Below are 22,847 nucleotides of genomic sequence, written 5' to 3' on the forward strand. Positions count from 1 at the left end.
TGTGCTACACAGCCGACACCTCACTGCAATGGGCGGAATCAAAGATCACTTTGATTCCGCCCGTTTCACACCTTAAATGCTGCAGTCAATCGCGACCGCGGCATTTAAATTGGGGCGCCCTCTCAAACATGCCATCGCGCCCCATCTCGGCACGATCGGCCGTTTACAATGGTTGTTATGGCAGCCTGGGGCCTAATAACAACTGCCATCTTTGTACTCCTTTGAAGCCCTGCCTCCGGCAGGGCTTTATAGGAGACTGTCGGGATCTCGATATACTGCAATACATTAGTATTGCAGTATATCATGCAAGCGATCCAACGATCGCCGCTTCAAGTCGACCAGGGAGACTAATAAAAAAGGAAAAAACTGTTAAAGCTTCGTTGACATTTCCCTAAATTAATGTTAAAAAAATAAAAGGGGGCGTGGCCAGCTATGGGAGAGTGAAGACGTGCTCTCTCCAGCTCCTCTCTTAGCGTTCCCGAAATCGGCTGACATCCGCTCCCAGCTATGGGGAAGAATCAAAAAAAAACGAAGGCAGCAGCCCCTACATGCCCCTCATCGCCCCAGCGCGATATCGGGGAGTATTTTGGGCGACAGCCCCAGATGCAGCTGCGGGCTGCGACGCGGGCCGAGGCCGGTGGTCAAGATGGCCGCCCGACCTCTCCATCCCCAACGGACCAGTGCACAGGGGGGCCGGGGATGGCAGAAGGACACGTCCACTCACCCTCTGAGGTGCAGATCTTGAGGGTCCCCGGTCCTCTGTCTCCTTCCCGGGCTGTGATGTTTCCTGCGGCACGGCCGACAGCGCCTGCCGATCTCCAAGATGGCCGCCGGGACCATGAGGCGTGCGGATGCGGGCCTGCTCTGGAGAGCACGGCCCTCCTTTCAGCTGCTCCGGAAGAGAGTGTGCCAACGCAGAAGGTACCGGACCCAGAGGCACCAGATCCCTGGTCTAGCTGGGAGGCATTAGGGGCCCCTGAAGCGGCGGACGCCGTTCCCCTGTCACAGGACCATGTGGCCTCTCAAGATGGCGGCCGGCTTTCTCCGGAGGGCCTGCGCATGCCAGGACACCACCCTCCCCCGTCACTGCTCTCATGGCCTGCAGGCCCTCTCCTTCCGAGACCCGACAGCGGCCTACTACCATCCCCGGGAGTGAGAGACACCACACCTGCCCTGCCTGCAGTGCTGCAGTTGGAGGAGCTAGCTAGGAGGCACAGTGAGTACCGAGGCCCTGAGCCTCCCATCACCCAGCTCACCTCACACGCTGTGGGACTGATAGCTCCAGATCTTCCCCTCCCACCCAGGGACCCTGGGCTGGTGGGGGCCTCTCCCTCTTGGTCCTCTGGCTCTGCATGGCACAGCTTCCCCAATGCCCCAACAACCATAGCCTCGACCCTGCCTATGGGAGCTCCCCAGCACCCTGGGGCTATGCCTGCACTACCTGCAAGTGGCCAAGGTCCTCAATTGCACCCACTCCCGTCGCCTGAAGTGGACACCCCAGCCAGTAGGGGATTAAGTTTTACTGACCCGTCGTCTGGATCTATATGTGAAAATCGGCCGGCGACTCTCTCAGATATCCGCCAGCTTGTTCAATTGTTGCCTACTAGGGCTGATATGACGTCCTTCGCCAGACAGATCGTTGAAGAATGCAAGCTGGAGTTTACACAGTTTCGTGCTGAACTTTCCTCACTTTCTACGAGGGTGGACACTCTTACGCAGGACCGGGTGGCTGATAATGCCACTATTGCAGATATCCAATCCACTATTCAGCAGCACTCAGCTCAGTTGTTCACTTTGCAGCAGCACCTTGATGATATTGAAAACCGTAATAGGAGGAACAACCTACGTGTTCGAGGATTGCCCGAATCTGTTCCTGCGTCTGAGCTGTTTTCGACTCTCTCCACCATCTTCAATACTTTACTAGGCCGTCCGCCGAATACCCATATAGAGATCGACCGGGCACATAGAGCTCTCCGCCCTGTAAGTGTTGATGATCCTCGGCCGAGGGATGTCATCTGCCGAATCCATTTTTACGCAATCAAGGACTCTATCCTCCAAAAAATCCGACGGCAGCCCATCATTCTCCACCAAGGCACGCAGTTGCGTATTTTGCCGGATTTATCTCGACACACGCTGGCGCAAAGAGCTGCTCTCAAACCCCTGCTGGAGGTGCTTCGGAACCGGGACATCATCTACAGGTGGGGCTTCCCGTTTGCCCTGATGGTTCGACAGGAGGGCCGTACCTATACTGTGCGATCCCCGGCCGACCTGCCTGGTTTCTTGCGGGACTTGAACCTTCCTCATGTTGCATTACCGGAGTGGCCCTCGTTGTTATCCTCTGCTGGCGGGGGATCGCGGGGGAGACGCCCGTTCTCTGGGCCCCTGGCTGTGGCGGAGGGTCGTCCTCCGCGTGGACCTCGCAGACGATCTAGACGCCGACAAGAACGTGATCCTACTCCACCCATGGAGACCGCCCGTTCGGCATGATGATCCGGACTGTCGCTCCTGGAATTCCTCCTGTTACTTACTTACTTGATGTCTGATTTCAAGATTGCTTGTTGCTCTGAGTATTACCTTCAGATGCCTTCCAATGTCTTCCTCTCTCATTATTTAAAGTATGCAAATGATGTTAAGCTGTTAATACTTATATTATTGTACGCTAGGGAGTGCGGATAACTCTTATGCATAGTTGTCACCTTCCCCCTGTAGGTTTTGGACCGAATTTTTGGTCTTCCGCAATTGTGCGCTTAGTTTGTGCGGCAGTTGTTTTCGTACTGCCTTTTTTGTTTGATTTTATGTCTGTGTTTTTCTCTAATGCTCTGTTCTTTACTCCTAGCTTGTTTCCCTCCTCTGCTTCCCTCCTGGTGATCCTGGACTCCGATCCTTCGTGCGCTACCCGGCATACCTCAGTGAGCCGTTTAGTCTGCATCCATGGCTGACCTTAATATTGCCTCCTTCAACGTGAAGGGGCTGAATGTTCCTGAAAAGCGGGCGCAAATCTTACACCATCTACACAAGCGTAAGGTACACATCGCATGCTTCCAGGAGACACATTTTAAGGAGGGACATGCCCCTACTATCAAGCACAAACACTACACTACGTGGCATTTCAGTAATAATCCCCTCTCCAGATCGTGTGGAGTTGCCATAGCCCTTCACAAGTCTCTCCCCCATCAGGTTGTCAATCTTGTTGTGGATCCCAAGGCGAGATACCTCATCTTAGTGCTTAATATTGGTGGGAGGGAATTCACGGTGATTAACGCTTATGCTCCTAACCAGGGTCAGGTGCCCTTCATTCTTCAACTTATAGAAACCGCCCTTCCGGTGGTCCGGGGGACTGTGGTGCTGTGCGGAGACTTTAACCTTACTCTGGATCCGACGGTGGATAATTCTACTGGTCGTTCTAGTGTTGCATACGGTGCTATTAGGCGGGCGAGGCGAGCTCTCCTACAACTTCAACTGTGTGATGCATGGCGCATTCAACATCCCACGGATAAGGATTATAGTTTTTACTCCCATCCGCATGGCACCTACAGTCGCTTGGATTACATTTTCCTTCAGCAACATGCTCTCCCCTGGGTAGCCTCTACGTCCATTGGCAGTATCCTGTGGTCTGACCATGCCCCGGTATATTGTACTTTACATCTCCCCTTCATCACTAAAGGCCCCTGGACTTGGAGACTGAATGAGTCCCTGCTCCTGGATGGGGTGTGCCATGCTGATTTGCTTCAAACTGTGGAACATTTCACACTTGATCATGCCCAAGATGACACGTCCCCCTTGGTTCGTTGGGAAGCCCTTAAATGCGTTCTCAGGGGGGTCCTCATAAAACACGGGGCGCGCCTTAAAAGAGAAAGGGCCCACTCCCTTAAAATTGCTCTCCAAAAAATTAGCGCTCTTGAACTGGCTCACAAACGTGCGCTGTCTCTTCCGATTTTACGGGAGTTACAGGTTGCCCGACAGGACGCCAGATGGCTGTTGGACTCTGCCCAGCAGCGCGCTCTCCAAGTCTGTCGCAGTAAATTCTACGAGTTTGGCAATAAGAGCGGACGTATGTTGGCCAGAGCTGTAAAAACTAGAATTGCCCAGTCACACATCCCAAATACTAAGGCTCCTTCTGGCCAAGTTGTTCACACGACCCCAGAGATAGCGGAGTGCTTCCATAGCTTTTTCTCTGATCTTTACAACCTTGACCCTCCCACCCCCGCCCCCTCCCATCCGCCGGACCGGGATTCTTTCTCATCCCCCTTCACACCGTTGTCTGGGGAGATAGCTGAGGAACTTGATTCGGACTTCACTTCCTCGGAACTCCTCAGGGTTATAACCGATCTCCCAGGGGGGAAGAGTCCTGGCCCGGATGGCTACACTGCCAAGTTCTACAAGGTGTTGGCGGACCGGTTGCTACCGCTTTTGTTGTTAGCTTTTAACTCTATTTCCCCGGAGGTCCTGTTTCCTCCTAGTTCCACCTTGGCTCATGTCGTAGTGATCCCTAAGCCGGGTAAGGACCCTCAATTATGCTCCAGTTATCGTCCCATCTCCTTGCTCAATGTAGACCTAAAAATGTACGCTAAATTGCTCGCCAATAGATTGAATAAATACCTGCCTGAACTAATCCACCCGGACCAGGTGGGGTTTGTGCCTGGTCGGGAGGCCCGTGACAACACCCTTAAAACTTTCGATATCATTCACCACGCCCAGACTAACCGAATCCCGCTCATGATCCTGTCCCTGGATGCTGAAAAGGCATTTGACAGAATATCGTGGCCTGCACTTTACCAAACCCTTCGGCATGTGGGAATAGGACCTTCTCTCTTGGCAAAAATTATGGCATTGTATCGCACGCCTTCGGCCCAAATAAAAATAAATGGCTCCCTCTCGGCACCTTTCCCTATTTACAATGGCACACGACAGGGCTGTCCCCTATCCCCCCTGTTGTATGTCCTGGTTATGGAACACCTCATGGCCTCCATTCGGAGCAACACGGATATTAAGGGTATTAACATTGGAGGGAAGGAATACAAGTGCTCGGCATTTGCTGATGACCTATTGGTCTATCTCACAGACCCTCATGTCTCTCTCCCTTCACTGATGTCCGAGTTGTCTCGTTTTGGAACATGGTCTAATTTCAAAATCAATTTCTCTAAGTCTGAGGCGTTAAATGTTTCTCTTCCAGGCCCGTTAGTATCGCTTCTCCAAAGTAATTTCCCCTTTTCATGGCCCTCCAGGGGTATTACATATTTGGGTGCCCGTATAAGTGGGGACCTTACACAATTGTTTACAAATAATTTTATCCCCCTACTGGCCAAGTTTCGCACTGATCTTAATTCCTGGCATAAGACTGAGTTTTCCTGGTTTGGTCGTATCAATATTATTAAGATGTCTCTCCTCCCCCGCTTACTTTATCTCCTGCAGACGATCCCCATCTCTATTCCATCCTCCTATTGGTTGCGGCTTCAGCGATGCTTCGGCTCCTTCATTTGGCCGACTGGTCGTCCACGTCTGAGCCGGGCTCTGCTGACTCGTTCCAGGGGTACGGGTGGGGTTGGTCTGCCGGATTGTCGGCTCTACTATCTGGCATCAACTCACGCACGTGTTTTAGATTTTTTTCATAACCAAGAATCAAAACTATGGGTCCGTTTGGCTCAACAACTATGTCCCAGTACCCTATCATCCCTGCCGTGGATCCTGCCCGGGAACAGACCGACTCAAGCCTCCTTTGTTGTTTACCATACCCTCATGGCGTTGAGGTCCTTAGGGCCTGGATGTTCGCTTATAGACCCCCTGGGTCCTTTAACTCCTATCACAGATAATCCAGCCTTTCCTGCTGGTAAGGCTGGTCGCTCCTTCCTAGGCAGGCCGCCCACCGGCCCCATGTATTTTGCTCAGGTCCTCTCCGCTTCCTCTCTTCTCCCCCTAACCTCCATCTGCCCCGATGCCGTGCCCCTCACTCGCCATATATATGAATATGCCCAGTTAAAACATTTTTATGGAACAGTTAACCGACGCGCACACCTTCACAGGTTGTTGACGGACTTTGAGCGCCTATGTGTCTCCTCCCAGCCACCTACCCATACCATATCCACAATATATAAATTACTCCTTTCACAGCGTTCCCAACAACTACCCTCCTTCTGCGGGGCCTGGGAGAGAGAATTACATACTACATTTACTGATGCACAATGGAAGCGGTGTTTCTCCCTCTCACAAAAAGCCTCTATAGCCATTAGGGCCCAGGAAACTAGTTACAAAATTGTCTCTAGATGGTATAGGGTCCCGGCTGCGCTCCATAAATGGTATCCGTCTGTGCCTGACAATTGTTGGCGTTGTGGTGCTGTAGGAGGTTCTATGTCTCATGTTTGGTGGAGTTGCCCCTTGTTGAGGAGTTTTTGGGATGCGGTGCTTAAATTAATATTGGAGGTTACTGGAGTCTATGTCCCCAACTCTCCGGAAGCAGCTCTTTTATTCATGTTCCCGATGCCAATACAAGTTTATAAAAGCTCACTAGTTAGACATCTCCTTCAGGCAGCAAAGTCAGTAATCCCGCGCAGGTGGAAAACGGCAATACCCCCAACATTAGATGAGTGGTTTCGGGAGGTTGCCTTGATACAGCGAATGGAACACTTGGTGGCTCACTCCCCGGCATCTGTGGTAAAATACACGTCTACATGGTCTCCTTGGATAGTGTTTCTTTCTTCTCCTTCCTACCTCACGGCGGTAACCTGAGTCGGCCTATGCCCCTGTGAAATGTACTATGGCTTTTGCGCGCTGCTGATTTTCATTCATAATACGCCAGAACTGGAGTCCAGGATCCCCTTGTCCTCTCCCCTCCCTCCTATCCCTCCCTCTCTTGGGGCCTTTTTCTATACTTTCTCTTCCCCTGTCTAGGGTAATGTGCCTCTTCTTCTCTGTTTGAATTAAGTGGTCTCGCTGTACATTCTGTTGTTATGCCTCTAGGATTACTCATGCTACTGTTGTATACCGACCACTCTTTTTCATGTTGAGATGTGTTGCACATTATTGATTTTCCTTTTGGTGTTTTGTTTGTTTTTGCTTTGGTCCACTGACCTTGTTTGTTTTTATTTAGGTGTGGAGGCCTTCCCTCCACTATGTTTTGTAAATTTTGTGTTCTGAAACTCAATAAAAATTTGAATAATAAAAAAAAAAAAATAAAAGTTAACATAACTGGTGTCGCCACATCCGTAAAAGTCCGAACTATCACAATATAGCGTTGTTTATCCCGCTCGGTGAATGCCGTAAAAAAATAGATATATAAAACATACACACACGCAAATTGCTGTTTTTTGGTCACCATACCTCTCCAAAAAAAATGTAATAAAAAGTGATCAAAAAGTAGCATGTACCCCAAAATGGTATCGGTGAAAACTACAGCTCGCCCCGCAACATTTAAGCCCTAACACTGCTAAATTGAAAAAGTTATGGCTCTCAGAATATGGCGAAACAAAATATTTTTTTTATTTAGCAAATAGGTTTATTTCTTTAAAAGTGTTAAAACATAAAACAAAACATATAAATTTGGTATTACCGTAATCGTATCAACCAGTAGAATAAGGTGAATTTGTAGTTTTTACAGTCTGATAGGTGCCGTAAAAACAAAAGCCCCCAAAACATGGCGTAATCGCTGTTTTTTGCACATTTCACCGCACAAATAAAAAAATTTCAGCTTTCCATTATATTATGCGGTACAATAAATGGTACCATGAAAAACTACAACTTGTCCCGCAAAAAACAAGCCCTCATTTGGCTATATCGACGAAAAATAAAAAAATTAAAGCATTTGGAACGTGGGGAGGAAAAAACAAAAGTGAAAATCCGAAAAATGTCTGAGGAGGGAAGGGGTTAATGTATACGTCATGAAACGCTATTGAAAATCCCATGACGTATACGTTGTACATGTGACATATGCCATACAGTGGCATATGTCACCTATAGGTTCCCTGCTTAAATAAGTGAATAGGGTGCAGACAAAGACAACAGGGGTATTCATGAGCTCATGACGCTTTATGATTTGCGCGGAGGGGCGCTATAATTTAATCTTCAAGATCTTCTGACAGTTGCAAAATAATGTGGTCATCTTCATTAGTTATATAATGCTGCAGTTACTACATTATTAGCTTTCCCATATGTATATTATACTTAAATTGCAGGCTTAGACAAGCAGAAAATTCTTAGTTTTCTTGTCACACTTTGTATGCGCCATGTTTTCTTAATAGGGTCTGTAAGGGGTCGGGACAAATGATTACACAATGTTGAACTAGAAGCCCCCAAGACTGCATTCACCACAGCTAAAGAGCCAGACGTATGGTTAAGTAAAGTGAATGGGCACTGTGTAATACTTGATTTCCCCTGTGGTGGCGCTGCAGGAAAATTGAAGATTTATTACCAGGTTTCCCACAGATTAGATGATCGTTGGGGGACACTCTGTGATCACCTCATTGTCAAGAGACCCTTCTAACTAGTAGGGATTGTCCAAATATTACAAACCCTTTAATTACCCCTGCAGCCCCTTCATTGTGGGAATTGGTGGGGGTCCTAGCAATCAGACCCCCACCAATCAGTATGTAGTATTATCACCTACTATGGTAGGAAACCCCCTTTAATTAATAGGAAACGTAAAATACATTTTCCAATAAAAGTTGGAGACCACAGAAGCAAATGCGATACATCCAATACAAGGAGTTTACACTTGGTTATTTCTTAAGATATCACGCTACGTTATTAAACGTGTTTATTTGTGACTGCCAGATCTCTCAACCACAACTTTCTTATTAACCCCCATGTGACCATATTGTGGTTAGTGATACCATTTACTATCTAAATGTAACAGCACTACAGATAGAGTGACATTTATTATACCACACACATTACTCTATTACCTATTACACACACACATTATTTTTTTCTACTTGCTGCTTTTAAAGCATTTTTTTTAGTTGCTTGTTTTTGGAAGAGATGTCCCTGAGAACGTACCAAAGAGTCAGGGTTTACGTGTACTAACTTCCAGGGTGCATGTGGTCGGTCATGTGGACGTTCCGACCTAAGTATCGAAGTGCTTTCCCTATGTGTAATAATACAAACTAGGCACTAAAGGTGTACACATGTTAACAATAATAATACACAATAAATTTTTTGTCAAGCAGAATGGTGGCAGGGGCCATCCCTTGATTAACATTAACAAAATGCAAATACAGCGCAGGAGAATCCTGACTTCAATTGCGACATGGCCCTCCCTGAGCCGTGCCCCCTGCCAAGAGCAGTTCCCCCAGGCAGCCGCAGGACCGCCGTCCGGCCTTCGTGACTGCCCAGGACCAAAACACACCAGGGACCTGCCATGCAACTAGTGTCCCCCCACAGGCGAGTTTTAGCTGCCGTTTATCTAGAGGTAAATGCGCCGTGGTCCACCAACAAAACACTCTTAGCAGGAGTGCAGTGCCGCGATCCGGCCTTGCATAAACACAAGATTATCATACACAAGGGAGGGTTGGGTGAGTCTTCACTTCTCCTCAAAAAGAGAATGCCCTATTTTCCCCTACTCTAAACTCCTCCCCTCCATCTATTGTTAGTTCCCTAACACCTCCCCTCTTTCTTCCTGATGTTACTCCTAACACCTGTCCCGGGTTAACAAAAGCTCACCTCCCCCCCCCCCCAGACTCCCTGGTGTCTCCGTCCATGCGGGCAGCACCATTTTCTAAACTTAGACCCTGCCACTAAGGCCTCATGCACATGCCTATGCTGTAATCACAGTCCGTGATTATGGGCACGGCCGGCTGCTGGCAGCCGTGGACAGCCATCCGCATTTTTGGCCCGTGCTCCCGTAAAAAGCAAAAGATAGCACACGTCCTATCTTTTGCCGAGGCTTTCTCTGGCCCGGACACCTTCCTGCAAATATACGGGAAGTTGTCCGTGGTCGATAGAAATGAATGGGTCCATAATTGCGGACTGTAATTACGGTCCGCCATTATAGACAAAATCTACTGTCGTGTAGATGGGGCCTAACCCTATGCAAAGGACCCCCTGGTCCCCCTTATGCCTCCTCGGGTCTAGTCACCCCTCATCCCTAAGACAGAGATGTACATAAAGGAGAGAGGACGCCATAGCAATGATAAAAATTAAGCCCCTATCAGGTGCTGCTTGACACTATCATACTCCTCGCCACCTGGGACAGGAGGTCCTGGTGCCCCCATCCAATTTTTATAATTGTTGTACATTTTACATCTTCCTTGAATTCTAACAATACATCACCTGTGGACACCATGTCTCTGTGCAGGTTCTTACACCCATTAAATAAACCTTGAATGACCCCCTTCTCTTCGGGAGCCGCATAGCAGCAACATGGGCTTCTTCTATGGTACATACACCCTTTGGCTTAGAGGCACACAAGAGTGGCTACAAGAGTAACATGGGCAGAATTGACATACATGAAGAGAGGGGAAGATAGTGCAGGGAAGTGTCTATGCATACTTGAATGCAAGTGGGCGACTATGTGATCAGAAGTAGTGCTGAGGAAATATTTTAGTGCTCTGTAAGTTACAGGAAATTAATATTTATTATATAGGTTTTACTACAGTGAAAATTTGTGTGGCACATTTAACCCAGGCCACAAGTTGCATGAGGACCGTGAAAGATACCTGAAAAATATAAATATATATTTCTTACATTACTAGCAAACCTATAGAAATACTTTACTATGTCATCCAAAGAAAGTGCGCATTGTTTTTTAATTGTGCTCTTAGAGAACCCCCCCCCTCCTTTTCAGGCATGGGTGACCCCCACCACAATTGCTGATGTCCTGGGGGTCATACAGTCAGTGTCTTTTGTTACACAGTGCGAGCTGTCATTTCCTAGCAGTAGGATTCCTGTGCAAGCGAGCGAAAGAGGCTGAATCTTAGCCCGCAGGGTAGCACGACTATACAGATGAACATATCCCAATGAATAGGGTGATACAAGGAGGCAAGAGCAAGACCCCTCAGCGTGTGAACCGCAGTCAGACTTTTAAGAATAACCAGCGCTGGCAAATCTCTTGATACAATTGTGGCTCTAGTGTAATTCAGATGCCAACGTTGTGACAGCTCATAGGGTAGGCCTTCTATAGAGTTATTATGTTTACTGGACATCATGGAGGAATCAGGTTCATACAGTAATCAGATAGGAAGTTTTAGCACAATCAGATTTTAAAATGCCCATATTCATCCATGTCACTGAAGGGCACAATCGGGAGGACGTGATTCAATGCACATTGTTCATTGCTTAGTCTTACTGGAAATTTCCCTTTTAATTGAGGTGAAAGGAACATTGTCCGGCGAAAATAGTGACTCATGGGAGATTTGTTATAATGTATGGCCTGTGTTATATGACATGGGATGAATAACTAAGATGGCGGAGTGGTCTTATCCAGCTCATAGAGCACCAAATCTCATGTCTTTGCTCATCTTAAAGGGATATTCAGTTTTTCTTTGTATAATACAATTTTCCAATATACTCTCTGTATCAATTACTCAGTTTCCAAGATCTCTGCTTGCTGTCCTTCAATAGAAACCATAATTGTTTACTTCCATTGGATACAAATATATCCTGGTGATGTGAAAAACACACAGGTGCACGGCTTGTAACAGTCTAGTACAACTCTTGGTGACTGTATCTCATCGCTATGATACGTAAAGATATTTCCAATTTTTTGGGGAAAGTGAATAAGGCTCTGTTTATAATGGAAGCCATGACACTGTGATGGTTCCACTGTATGACAGATCCAAACGATGGCCGATGGATGCCAGTGACTTATAATGGGGTCCGCGATGGGGTTCTGTTGAGGTTTCTATAATTTCCTTGGCAATAGAGCTATATGTGAACTTAAATGGGACAACCCTGCAATACCTCGCACAGCCACTATGAAAGTAACGGCATGTGAAAGTACGAACTGGAATGAAACCTAAGAAAAAGATGAATAAACTGCAGCGATCACGTGATCGTCGGCGGTGCCAAGAGTCGGACCCCACCGATCTGATATTGATTGCCCATCCTAAGGATAGCCCATCAATTTTAAAATCCCGTTTAAGAGCAATCAAATTGCAGTCCTACAGACTCAGCTGCTCAGCACTGTAAACAAAAAGAGCAACACTTATGTTAAACTCCAAAATAACCGGGAGTAATGACAGCTTCAGAATATGTTGCCGCTATGTAAGAAACGGGATAGCCTATCATATAAGTGTAACTATTGTGGCTTATTGGTACCATCATCCTGTAAATATGACTTGTTTTCTTTCTCTCCTTAGAGATCCGCAGCCAGCTGATTGAGCAAGGAAAATGCATAGATGCTCAGGTGGAGCACCGACAACAGTTTCTGCAAGAATTGAGTGAATTCCTGCGCAGGAAAGCAGAGATCAAACTAGAATATTCCCGCAGCCTCGAAAAGCTGTGTGATCGTTTCTCTTCCAAAATTCGGAACTCAAAGGAACACCACAGGTGATCACCAAATTATTAGGAACATTTCAGGAATCTTAGTCTAAGGGTATGTTCACACGCAGTGAGCAAAAACGTCTGAAAATATGGAGCTGTTTTCAGTCGAAAACAGCTCCTGATTTTCAGACGTTTTTGTAGCAACTCGCGCTTTTCGCTGCGTTTTTTACGGCCGTTTTTGGAGCTGTTTTTCAATTATGTCAATGAAAAACGCCTCCAAAAACGTCCCAAGAAGTGTCCTGCACTTCTTTTGACGAGCCGTCATTTTACGCGCCGTATTTTGACAGCGACGCGTAAAATAAAGGCTCGTGGAAACAGAACATCGTAATTCCCATTGAAAGCAATAGGCAGATATTTGTAGGTGTATTAGGGGCGTTTTTTCAGGCATAATTAGAGGCGTAAAATGCCCGAATTACGTCTGAAATCACTGCGTGTCAACATACCCTAACAGTTCTCACTGTTTAATTCCACCTTAGCGTACGGAGACCTTCAACCTATCCTAGTAGATCCAAATATCACTGCTGTTTGGAAGAAAAAGAAGTGGCAACCACTAAAAAGTGCCGCAACACAGTGCTCAGAATGGTTGTCACTTTTTTTTTTTTTTTTTTAGCCCATTGGACCATTACCGAAGATGGGCATGCATGGCAGTGTGGGTAAAATTCACACGGCACAAACTGAAGGACCAATTCATCGTTACGTTTTGGAATTTCCTAAACCAAGTAAATGTACTATTCAGTGACAACAGCAGTATAAGAGGCGTGGCTTTGACAACTGCTTTTTTTTAATGTGTGGCTGTCACAATTGGTTTCGGAGCTTAGTGGATGAAATTTAAAATTAGACGAAAAGGAAACCAATGATAAATTAACCATGCAGTGTAAATATTATTATTTTTTTTAGGTAGAGTCACCTTTTAACTTGCCCCACCTCCATTTTCTGTACCCTTTCATCTTGACTTATCCTTCTAGAACCACTTTTATTTTTACATTTTTTCTTTAGGAAAGAACAGCCCCTTCTGTCCTCGGTCAACTGCTGGTTCACGATCCTAAACCACACACGTCAAGAAAGTCGGGATTATGCCGCCCTCAGCGATGTGTACAGCTCACATCTCATTCCACGTCTCGCACATACGGGGGAGGATCTTGTCCGACTCACAAAGAAGGTTAGAGCTGGAGTAAAGACCCCTGAGTAGAATCCGACTGACAAATATAATGGAAAACTGCGCCGTCTGTAGGAAAACTAGCGGAGAGATCAGAGACAACAATATGGCCGCCATAACAGCTCTTATAGGTTGTCACCCAGCTTGCCTGAACTGCCTTCTCATAAATTGCTGTGGCATCTGAAGATGTATCACTTTATATTCGGAAGTTTGTGGGACTTGTAATGGTGGCCATATCCAAGTTTACCAAATTTAAATCCAGAATTGTGTAAAATGTTAAGCCCCGCCCCTGCTTTGACTGGGAATGCCCCCAAACATCTAGTAAATATTAGCATAAATCCGTCCGTTTTGTAGTCCAGTCTGCAGGACAGTCCCATCAAAATTGGGACTGTTGGCTAATATGTGTTTTGGTCCACACCAGCTTTACCGAAAAATAACATAACTATGAAATGGATCAATACGAATTTATAGGTTTTTTAAAATTATTATTTCAGGTAAAAATGAATCCCCCCCCCTCCCCCACTAGTCTTGTTCGCTCTAAATATACATGATTATTTTTGTCACCAGTATTTGAATGTGTGGGATTGAGGCGATGTCACTGCATAATGCGACATTTACATAACTATTTACATATCTATTTACAGATAGTTCTGCTTAAGTCGTCGCCTTATGGTGTTTTCTTCCCCCACAGAGTAAAGACATAGGTGCTCAGCAGCAGGAGGATTTGATGAAGCTGGTGTCTGAGTTACAAGGGGTGAGTATATACTAGATATAGTATATTATAGTCATCATAACATAAAGTCACATCTGGCCGGGACTCGAGTCATCTCTCATACATTTTGAACACGTGACTCAACTTGCTGGAATCTATAGCGATCACTGTGCAAAACAGAGAGGCATTCTGGGTAATTCTTTAAGCATGGCAGACCTGTGAGTCAGTATACATATATACATGTAGACTGCTGTTAGTGGAAACCTGTGTTCCAGGCTGCCGTAAAACAGTCTCCATGGGGAATTGTAACTCTCTCTGGTTTCCTTGCTTTCTTGAAGATGCTTATGTATGTAAAGGGAGTGACTGTGATTATAAGAATATATTAAGGAATTGCTTTATACTATATACAACGCTCAGCCATGACATTAAAAGCCAATGACAGATGGTAAGTGTGGGCCTTGTTACAAATTTTGCATTGGAGCCCAGGAGCTCCCAGTTTTGCCTCTTTAAAGCGTCTTTTACACCGGCCGACAATAGGCATCGTTGATCGGCGCTCGTTCGCTCCTGTCACACGGAGCTATGGATGGGGACGAGCGGTCGTTACTCCGACCTCTCGTCCCCATACATTATTATCATGTCGGCAGCGCGTCTCCCTATTTTCACCCAGGGAGATTTGTGGCCGACAACGATAATATTTTACTTTTTTTAAATGATACGACCAGCAGATGATCGAGCATTTGCTCATTTATCCGCTCATCGCTTCCCTGTTTACACAGGGCAATTACCGGGAACGAGCATTATATGAACACTCGTCTGCACGATAATCGCCCAGTGTAAAACCCCCTTAAGGCCTCTTGCACACGACCGTAATTTTGATCCACAATTACGGATCCGTAATTGTGGATCAAAATACGGATCCATTCATTTCTATGGCCCATGGACCCCTTCCCGTATATTTACGGTTAAGTGTCCGGGCCGTAGAAATGACACGCAAAAAACAGGACATGTCCTATTTTTTTAATTTGTGGACCGTGCTCCTATACTTTATATTGGGTGCAGGACCCACAAATGTTGGAGACTTTCCGCGGCCGTCTGTGCCTGTAATCACGGGCCGTGCACACGGCTACGTCCGTGTGCATGAGGCCTAAGGCAACGTGGTTACATAGAGATATGTAAATGTCAACTTCAGATCTGTGGGGAAAGGCCCTTAAAATGTCTTAGGAGAACGTTCTAAAACTGAATAACCAAAGCTTCCCTACAGAATTGCTAATACATGTACATTTTTACGAACCTTTAAATCCCTAAAGTTGGGACATTGTGAGTCTCGCCCCGTACCACTCAGGCATGCCCTAAAACCGACTGGAAATGTCCACATTTCATGCAAATTTGCATAAACTTTGCTCCTTTTACAGTCACAGGATTGTCCTGCTAAAATCGGGACTGTTAGCAAGTATGCATGTACAAATGTCATGAATCCCGTAATAATATTGTATTTTGTGGAACAGTAGAGAGTGGTCATGTAATTACTTATCTTGTACTGATTCAGATTTACAGTGTGTATTATACTCCAGAGCTGCATTCACAAATCTGTAAGTTTTAGAGGTAAAATCTCCCAGCATTCATCGCTGGCTCAGTGCCTGCAGAGCTTGTTCTGGTGATTTGCATTCTGGGAAATGTAGGCCTTACTTATACCTTAAATGAGTCTATGCAAAGCGGAATTTTCATAGCTTCTCAGATGTTTGAACTATATTGCCCTCTTATTGCCTCCCCCAATGTTTCGCTGATCCAGTTTCTATTTTCCTGAATATTTATTATTCCGTGAAATACAGATACTTACTGGTAAAATGAACTGAAACTAAGCCCTGGAATGACATTTGTACTATTGTTCAGCTTTTGTTATAGCATTCGAGAGACATCATCACTGTAAAAGCGTGAGGCACGATCTGTTATACATACAATAATAGGCCCTGAGATCCTGTTCACACTGAGGTTTTTTTGGCGCTGATTTTAACGCCGAAACCATGTCGGAATCAGCTCTAAAGAACAGCTGAAATCGCCCCCATAGATTTCAATTGGAGGCAGAGGCGTTTTTTTTCCCCGGGTGACTTTTAGTTGTTTTTAGCGTTAGGCACGTAATTTTATTTTGCTCTCATTTAGAAAATGAAATAGTTGCATGCACCCTCTGAGAGGAGCTAAGCGAGCTTAGAATATAACTAAATAATACTCACTTCCTCTACTAAGAACCTTATTCAGGAACCTTATAAATCCGAGAGAGAAAAATGTTTTGGGTAGTTTTATACTTTGATTGCACTTTTGTTGCAGAACTGAGGATCCAGTTTTCTAAGCTACTTGCCCAGTAGGGATTCACTTATTATGTATTGTAGGTTGGCGCTATGGTTACAGTCAAACCATGCTGTTTATGGAGCGAAATGACATGGGAATCCTTAATGAGATACTTTAGCTTTACTTACAGCCAGCCACCGCCTCCTGCTGGAAGCAAAAAAAAATTATTTGCTGTTCTGACCTGAATATTAATGGTTGCCACCAGGGCCAGTCTTACATTGGATGGTTCCTCGTGTGGTACATTCTGTTGGTGCCAAATCTTCCATATGGTGTTTTGTCATACAGTGCACAAATAACTATACCATATAGTGCCTAATTATAAGCGCCAATACGGTATGGTACCTAAATATCAGTTGTATACGTTGGCAAAATAATATTGCTATACACTGCTGCCAAAACCTTACACGTCAAATATAATATACTGTATAGTGCACCCAATACTTCGGTAAATACCACCATACAGTGCTCCAATAATGCCAACATACAGTGCTCGAATAATGTCAACATACCATGCTCCAATAATACCAACATACAGTGCTCCAATAATGCCAACATACAATGCTCCAATAATACCAACATAGTGCTCCAATAATGCCAACATACAATGCTCCAATAATACCACCATACAGTGCTCCAATAATGCCAACATATAGTGCTCAAATAATGTCAACATACAGTGCTCGAATAATGCCAACATACAGTGCTCAACTAATATCACCATACAGTGCTCCAATAATGCCAAAATACAGTGCTCAAATAATGTCAACATACAGTGCTCCAATAATGCCAACACACAGTGCTCAAATAATACCACCATACAGTGCTCAAATAATACCAACATACAGTGCTCCAATAATGCCAACACACAGTGCTCAAATAATGTCAACATACAGTGCTCAAATAATACCACCATACAGTGCTCCAATAATGCCAACATACAATGCTCCAATAATGTCAACATACAGTGCTCAAATAATACCAACATACAGTGCTCCAATAATGCCAACATACAGTGCTCAAATAATGTCAACATACAGTGCTCAAATAATACCAACATACAGTGCTCCAATAATGCCAACATACAGTGCTCAAATAATGCCAACATACAGTGCTCCAATAATGCCAACATACAGTGCTCCAATAATACCAACATACAGTGCTCTAATAATACCACCATACAGTGCTCCAATAATGCCAACATACAGTGCTCAAATAATGTCAACATACAGTGCTCCAATAAAGCCAACATACAGTGCTCCAATAATACCAACATACAGTGCTCTAATAATACCACCATACAGTGCTCCAATAATGCCAACATACAGTGCTCAAATAATGTCAACATACAGTGCTCCAATAATGCCAACATACAGTGCTCAAATAATACCACCATACAGTACTCAAATAATACCAACATACAGTGCTCCAATAATGCCAACATACAGTGCTCCAATAATGCCAACATACAGTGCTCCAATAATGCCAACATACAGTGCTCCAATAACAGCTCCATAAATACAGTAATCTAATAACAGTCCTATACAATGTCTACACAATACTGCTTTATAATTAAGATTTATGGTGGTTGCAGGCCTCGGGTGGCAGGCCCTCTGTGGTGCCCCCTCTGTTTGTTTCTTGACAATTGATTGTAATATGTATGCCTAGCCTAAAGGTTTTACAGTTAGCTTTAGACCGAGACGGTGGAATAACTGTATGAAGACTGTATGAGTTTTTTCCTCGGTAAGCCAAATGTATATAAAAATCATACAAATATGGTGCTAGGAATATATATGGTGCATATAAATACACAATGACTATGAAGCCAATAGCAACACCGGGTGAGGAGGAATCTTATATTGGACTGTTGTAGGATGACGTTTCTTCTCATTGACAGGCCATAAAGACGTACCAGCTGTATCACAATGACTGTCTAAACTCTGAGCACAAACTACGGGAGGCAGAGAAGCAGGAAGAAAAGCGCACAGGCAAAGTAAGCGAGCAGACTGCAAGTTCCCCTGTGGCTGAGAGGGGGCCAAGACGGAGCTCACTAAAGAAGAGCGAGAGGCTGATTGAAAAGGTAAGGAGCTATTTAATATGCCGAGGTGTAACTTAAGTATTCCGGGTCCTGATGCTAAATCTGTAACTTGGACCCCAACCATTATGTCAGATTTATAGAACTGATATCCCGTTATTTGGCAGAAAGGGCAAAGTCCCCCTAAAGCTGTGGCGTGAATACTTGTTTGGCCAACAGCTATCTCTCCCAATTCTACCGTATATACGCACACTCGGTTCAGCCGACCGTACATGTTCATTTCCAAGGGGGGGCTGGGAGGAATAAATAAATAAACCGCTGCCAGACACTTCTGTCCGGGGCTAATCTATAGCAACAATGCATAGGACAAGTCTATACTTCTGTTGCCCAACACTTTCTGGGGGACAATCGGTAGGCCCCATACACATAGATATCTGGCCGATCCCATCAAATGCACCTTCTGCACTCTTATTGGTATCCATCTGTTTATATGTAGCTGATGTAACTACTGTTAGGAGGCTTTAATTTGATTGGATTGTTTTTCCTAGGCCAGGGCTGATGTGGAGAAACAGATGATATCCAAAATCAATTTTTATTTTTTTATTTTTCCAGAATTTTGCTTCTGGTTTCTGATGGAACAATTAAATAAATAAGACATTTTGGAAAATGTAAAATAAAAAACTCTTTTGTTAGTCTTTGTCAGTAATGTAATATTTCAAAATAGAGAAATGTTTAAAGGGATTGTCCACTTTGGGAAATCCCTTTTTGTTAGAAGAGTCCCTTAAAAAGTATCTGATCACAGGGTGTCCTGCTGCACTTAGCTGTAATTTGCGGGGTAACCTTACAGCAAGTGTTCAATTCCTCTACAGCACCGCCACAGGGGAAATGAAGAATTGCGTTGTTCCCTTTGAAATCAATGGACTGATCATGTAATGCACGGACGTGCTGGGTCCTCCAAAGAGGAAAGCGCTCTATAGTTGCTTTTCTACACCCCCGGGATAAATCATGGAGGTTCCAAATCAGGGACTAACTAAGAATGTCCTAACAGGGTATTTAAAAATGGGTTTTTCTTAACCAGACACCCCTTTAACTTGACAATTTTTTATTTTCAGCGGTTCAAAAAATATCTTGAGAACAGTCAAAAATGCACAAAGGCCCGAAATGAATATCTCATCAACTTGAACACCGTGAACTCCAACCTCAATAACTATTATATCCATGACATCAGTGACCTCATCGATGTAAGCGGATCTTACTATACTCTCCTTCATTCTGTATCAATATTGGTGCCCACCAGTAACGTTCCCTCTTCCTGTTTTTCCTGTGCAGTGTTGTGATCTTGGCTTTCACTTGTCTCTGGGGAAGACGTTGCGAGTGTTCCTGCAGGCTGAAGAGCGAGTCCAAGCCTCTCGACAGCAAGGTCTCCATGCCATTGAAGGGGCAGTAGATAACTTAGACGCACAGGCTGACAAAAACAAGATGATGGAGATGCGGGGTGACGCCTTCTGTCCTCCAGCACGATTTGAATTCCAGCCCCACGAAGGTGATGAGGTACGGAAACTCCTTGCTGTCAAAACTAACCTGAAATAAGACATTGTCTTTTTTAAATACATATGTAATACTCTTCTTCAGGTTTTAGAGGTGCGATCTGAGTCACTTTTTCACCAAGAACTAATCACTCGATTTCAGCATATTCAGTCCAGACTGGAAAGCGAGCATCTAGAAACTGAAGAGGTACGTTGCACCTTTACTCTACTTCTGTATGAATGAAGAACATTGGGTTGGTCAAGATAAGTTTAGTTCCTTCTTGGGATGTCAATCTTTAATAAGAACCTCTAAAGTCCCATTTTGAGAGATGAACAAACACCTTAGACAGTCCACAAGCTCAAGGTTAGTCCTGTCAATGGTTTATTCCCTTGCCTAATAGAAAAGAGAAGGAATGGACCCCACTCTGAAGGTACCAAAGGCAGGCAGATATCTCACCAAATGTAAATGACCTGCTCATACATGTGAGACCTCACAATCTGTTGACTCGATTAATCCATTATTGATCACTCCATTTTTTTTTACTGTGCGGGGCTCTCTAATGTAAACTTTTTGCTTTCTCAGAGTAAGTGTTTAACGCCAGTGAACATGTGGCTTTTATATCCCATAAGAGCTATAGTGCCACAGCCCATATCAACCTCAAGTATAACATGGCTGTGGCCAAAAGTGCTTTCCCTGGACCTTCCCCAAAGTCTTCCTTACATTTAAGATTGGGGAGGTCAAATTTAGCATAGAGCATCTAGTGTTACATTGGGCATAGCTGCAGGAGATGAGGTGGTAACTTTACAAAGAATGGGGGAACCCTTTAACCACTTAACTGCAAAACTCGAAAACCTAAGTGAAGGATTATTGAGGGATTGATGGGGATTCGGAGGTCCAGGATCCAGCAAAAAATAAGTTCAGATTTTTTTGCTTGATGTTTATCCTCATGAGTAGCCTACAACATTGCACTAAGGTCTACCATAACCAAGGAATGTAGCTTTCTCGGTCATACTACCATAATCATTTAACTGGAGGGTTCCTTGAAAGAAGTGAGTTATTATAGCAAGTGCATTTTGGATGTTAGACCTTATCTTGTTTCTTTATTCCTGATTTGACAATAAAAATGAAATTTTATACAACTGTTCCCTCACATTTCTATCACTATCTTAGAAATCAGCATGCTTGTTCCCATGTCAGCTATCTGGATTCAATTTTTTTTTCCTTCCAACCCCTTTCTTTTCAGGTGAACAAGACTCTTAAAGCTACTCTCCAGTCCCTACTAGACCTCATTGGAGCTGATGACTTTGACTTGTCAGATGTATTCCAGTCCAGCCAGTCCACCGAATCCTTAAAGTCCACAGGATCAGACACCAGCAGTAAGACGAGCACAGCCAAGAGACGGGCCAACCAGCAGGACACGGAGACCTTCTATATTACAGTGAGAAGGGAATAGGTTGGAGGATATGGTGCTTCTTCTCTGGAGGGTGGGAGCAGAAATCTGGGGACCACACAGAGAAGTAACAGTGGGAATTTTAAAGGATGAAAGATCTTAATGGAAGTACAGGAACAATTAAACAAATGACCGTTCAATGATGTCCAGCAAAACCACCATTCACGATCTACTCATTCTCCTGCTGTCTTCTACCAATGGCACATTTTCTATTTGCGGACAGCCAGTTGATGGGGTTCTCCAAGACGTAAAGGTTGATGGCCCATCCTCATGACCCTCGCCAATCAGCACAATGAAGGGGCCACAGCCCCCTTCATTATTTGCACAGTCACAGCTACTCGTCCGTACGGGTGGCTGTGACTGGTATTGCAGTTCAGTCCCATTTCTCTAAGAATAGGCCATAAATCTTGGAGTCATGGAGAACTCCTTTAATTTGAATGAGAACGGTGTAATGCTAAATTTTTGGCATCCTCATCTCTAGTGACCCAAGTAAACAACTATCTCCCTTGGATTCCTACAGAGATCGCCCCATAGTCAATATGGCAATGTAGAGGTGGTTCTATGTTCCCTATGAAGGTATGGAGATACCTGTGCCGGATTACTGTTGATACAAGCGGACAAGAAGATGATATATAGCAGCTTTAATGAGAAATGATAGATGAGGATACGGCTGTGAACGTATTTTACCTTCATCCTTCTATTAGGTTCAGTTGTTGCTCGTCTATTGTGAAATGTGAACTGACGCTGATGATCACTGCAGTTACAACCCTACAATCCTACCATGTATGGTGCGGCTCATAATTGCTTACTTGTAGTTTTCTCTTTTAGAAATTGCAGAAGTATCTGGCAGGCAGAAGCACTATATGTAAATTACAAGCAAAGCGAGACCGGCTGAAGGAGGCCATAGATAAAGGCAAGTATATTGTGCTTTGTGCAGCTTAGCTTAACCTCTTAATGACCAAGTCATTTTTTATGATTTTCCATCGTCGCATTCAAAGAGCTATAACTTTTTTATTTTTGAGTCAACATAGCTGTAGAAGGACAAGTTTTGCAGGACAAGTTGTGTTTTTGAATAGCACTATTTTGGGGTACATATAATTTATTGATTAACTTGTATTAACTTTTTTTGGGGGGTAATAGAATAAAAAACAGCAAT

The 22,847-nt window shown here is 44.6% G+C and overlaps 1 protein-coding gene across 2 annotated transcripts in view; it reads left to right on the forward strand.

Annotated features, from left to right (window-relative positions):
• Window positions 1–22,847, forward strand: part of ARHGAP4 (Rho GTPase activating protein 4) — an 84,831-nt gene that overhangs the window by 34,572 nt on the left and 27,412 nt on the right. For both annotated transcript variants that reach the window (XM_075835459.1, XM_075835460.1), the window contains exons 2-10: window positions 12,288–12,477; window positions 13,468–13,630; window positions 14,319–14,381; window positions 18,577–18,759; window positions 19,827–19,955; window positions 20,044–20,265; window positions 20,347–20,448; window positions 21,485–21,679; window positions 22,520–22,604. In XM_075835459.1, coding sequence (XP_075691574.1) covers window positions 12,288–12,477; window positions 13,468–13,630; window positions 14,319–14,381; window positions 18,577–18,759; window positions 19,827–19,955; window positions 20,044–20,265; window positions 20,347–20,448; window positions 21,485–21,679; window positions 22,520–22,604 — 1,332 coding nt within the window. The remainder of the gene's footprint in view (window positions 1–12,287; window positions 12,478–13,467; window positions 13,631–14,318; window positions 14,382–18,576; window positions 18,760–19,826; window positions 19,956–20,043; window positions 20,266–20,346; window positions 20,449–21,484; window positions 21,680–22,519; window positions 22,605–22,847) is intronic.

The sequence above is a fragment of the Rhinoderma darwinii genome, chromosome 8, assembly GCF_050947455.1.
Source record: "Rhinoderma darwinii isolate aRhiDar2 chromosome 8, aRhiDar2.hap1, whole genome shotgun sequence".
Taxonomy (NCBI): Eukaryota; Metazoa; Chordata; class Amphibia; order Anura; family Rhinodermatidae; genus Rhinoderma; species Rhinoderma darwinii.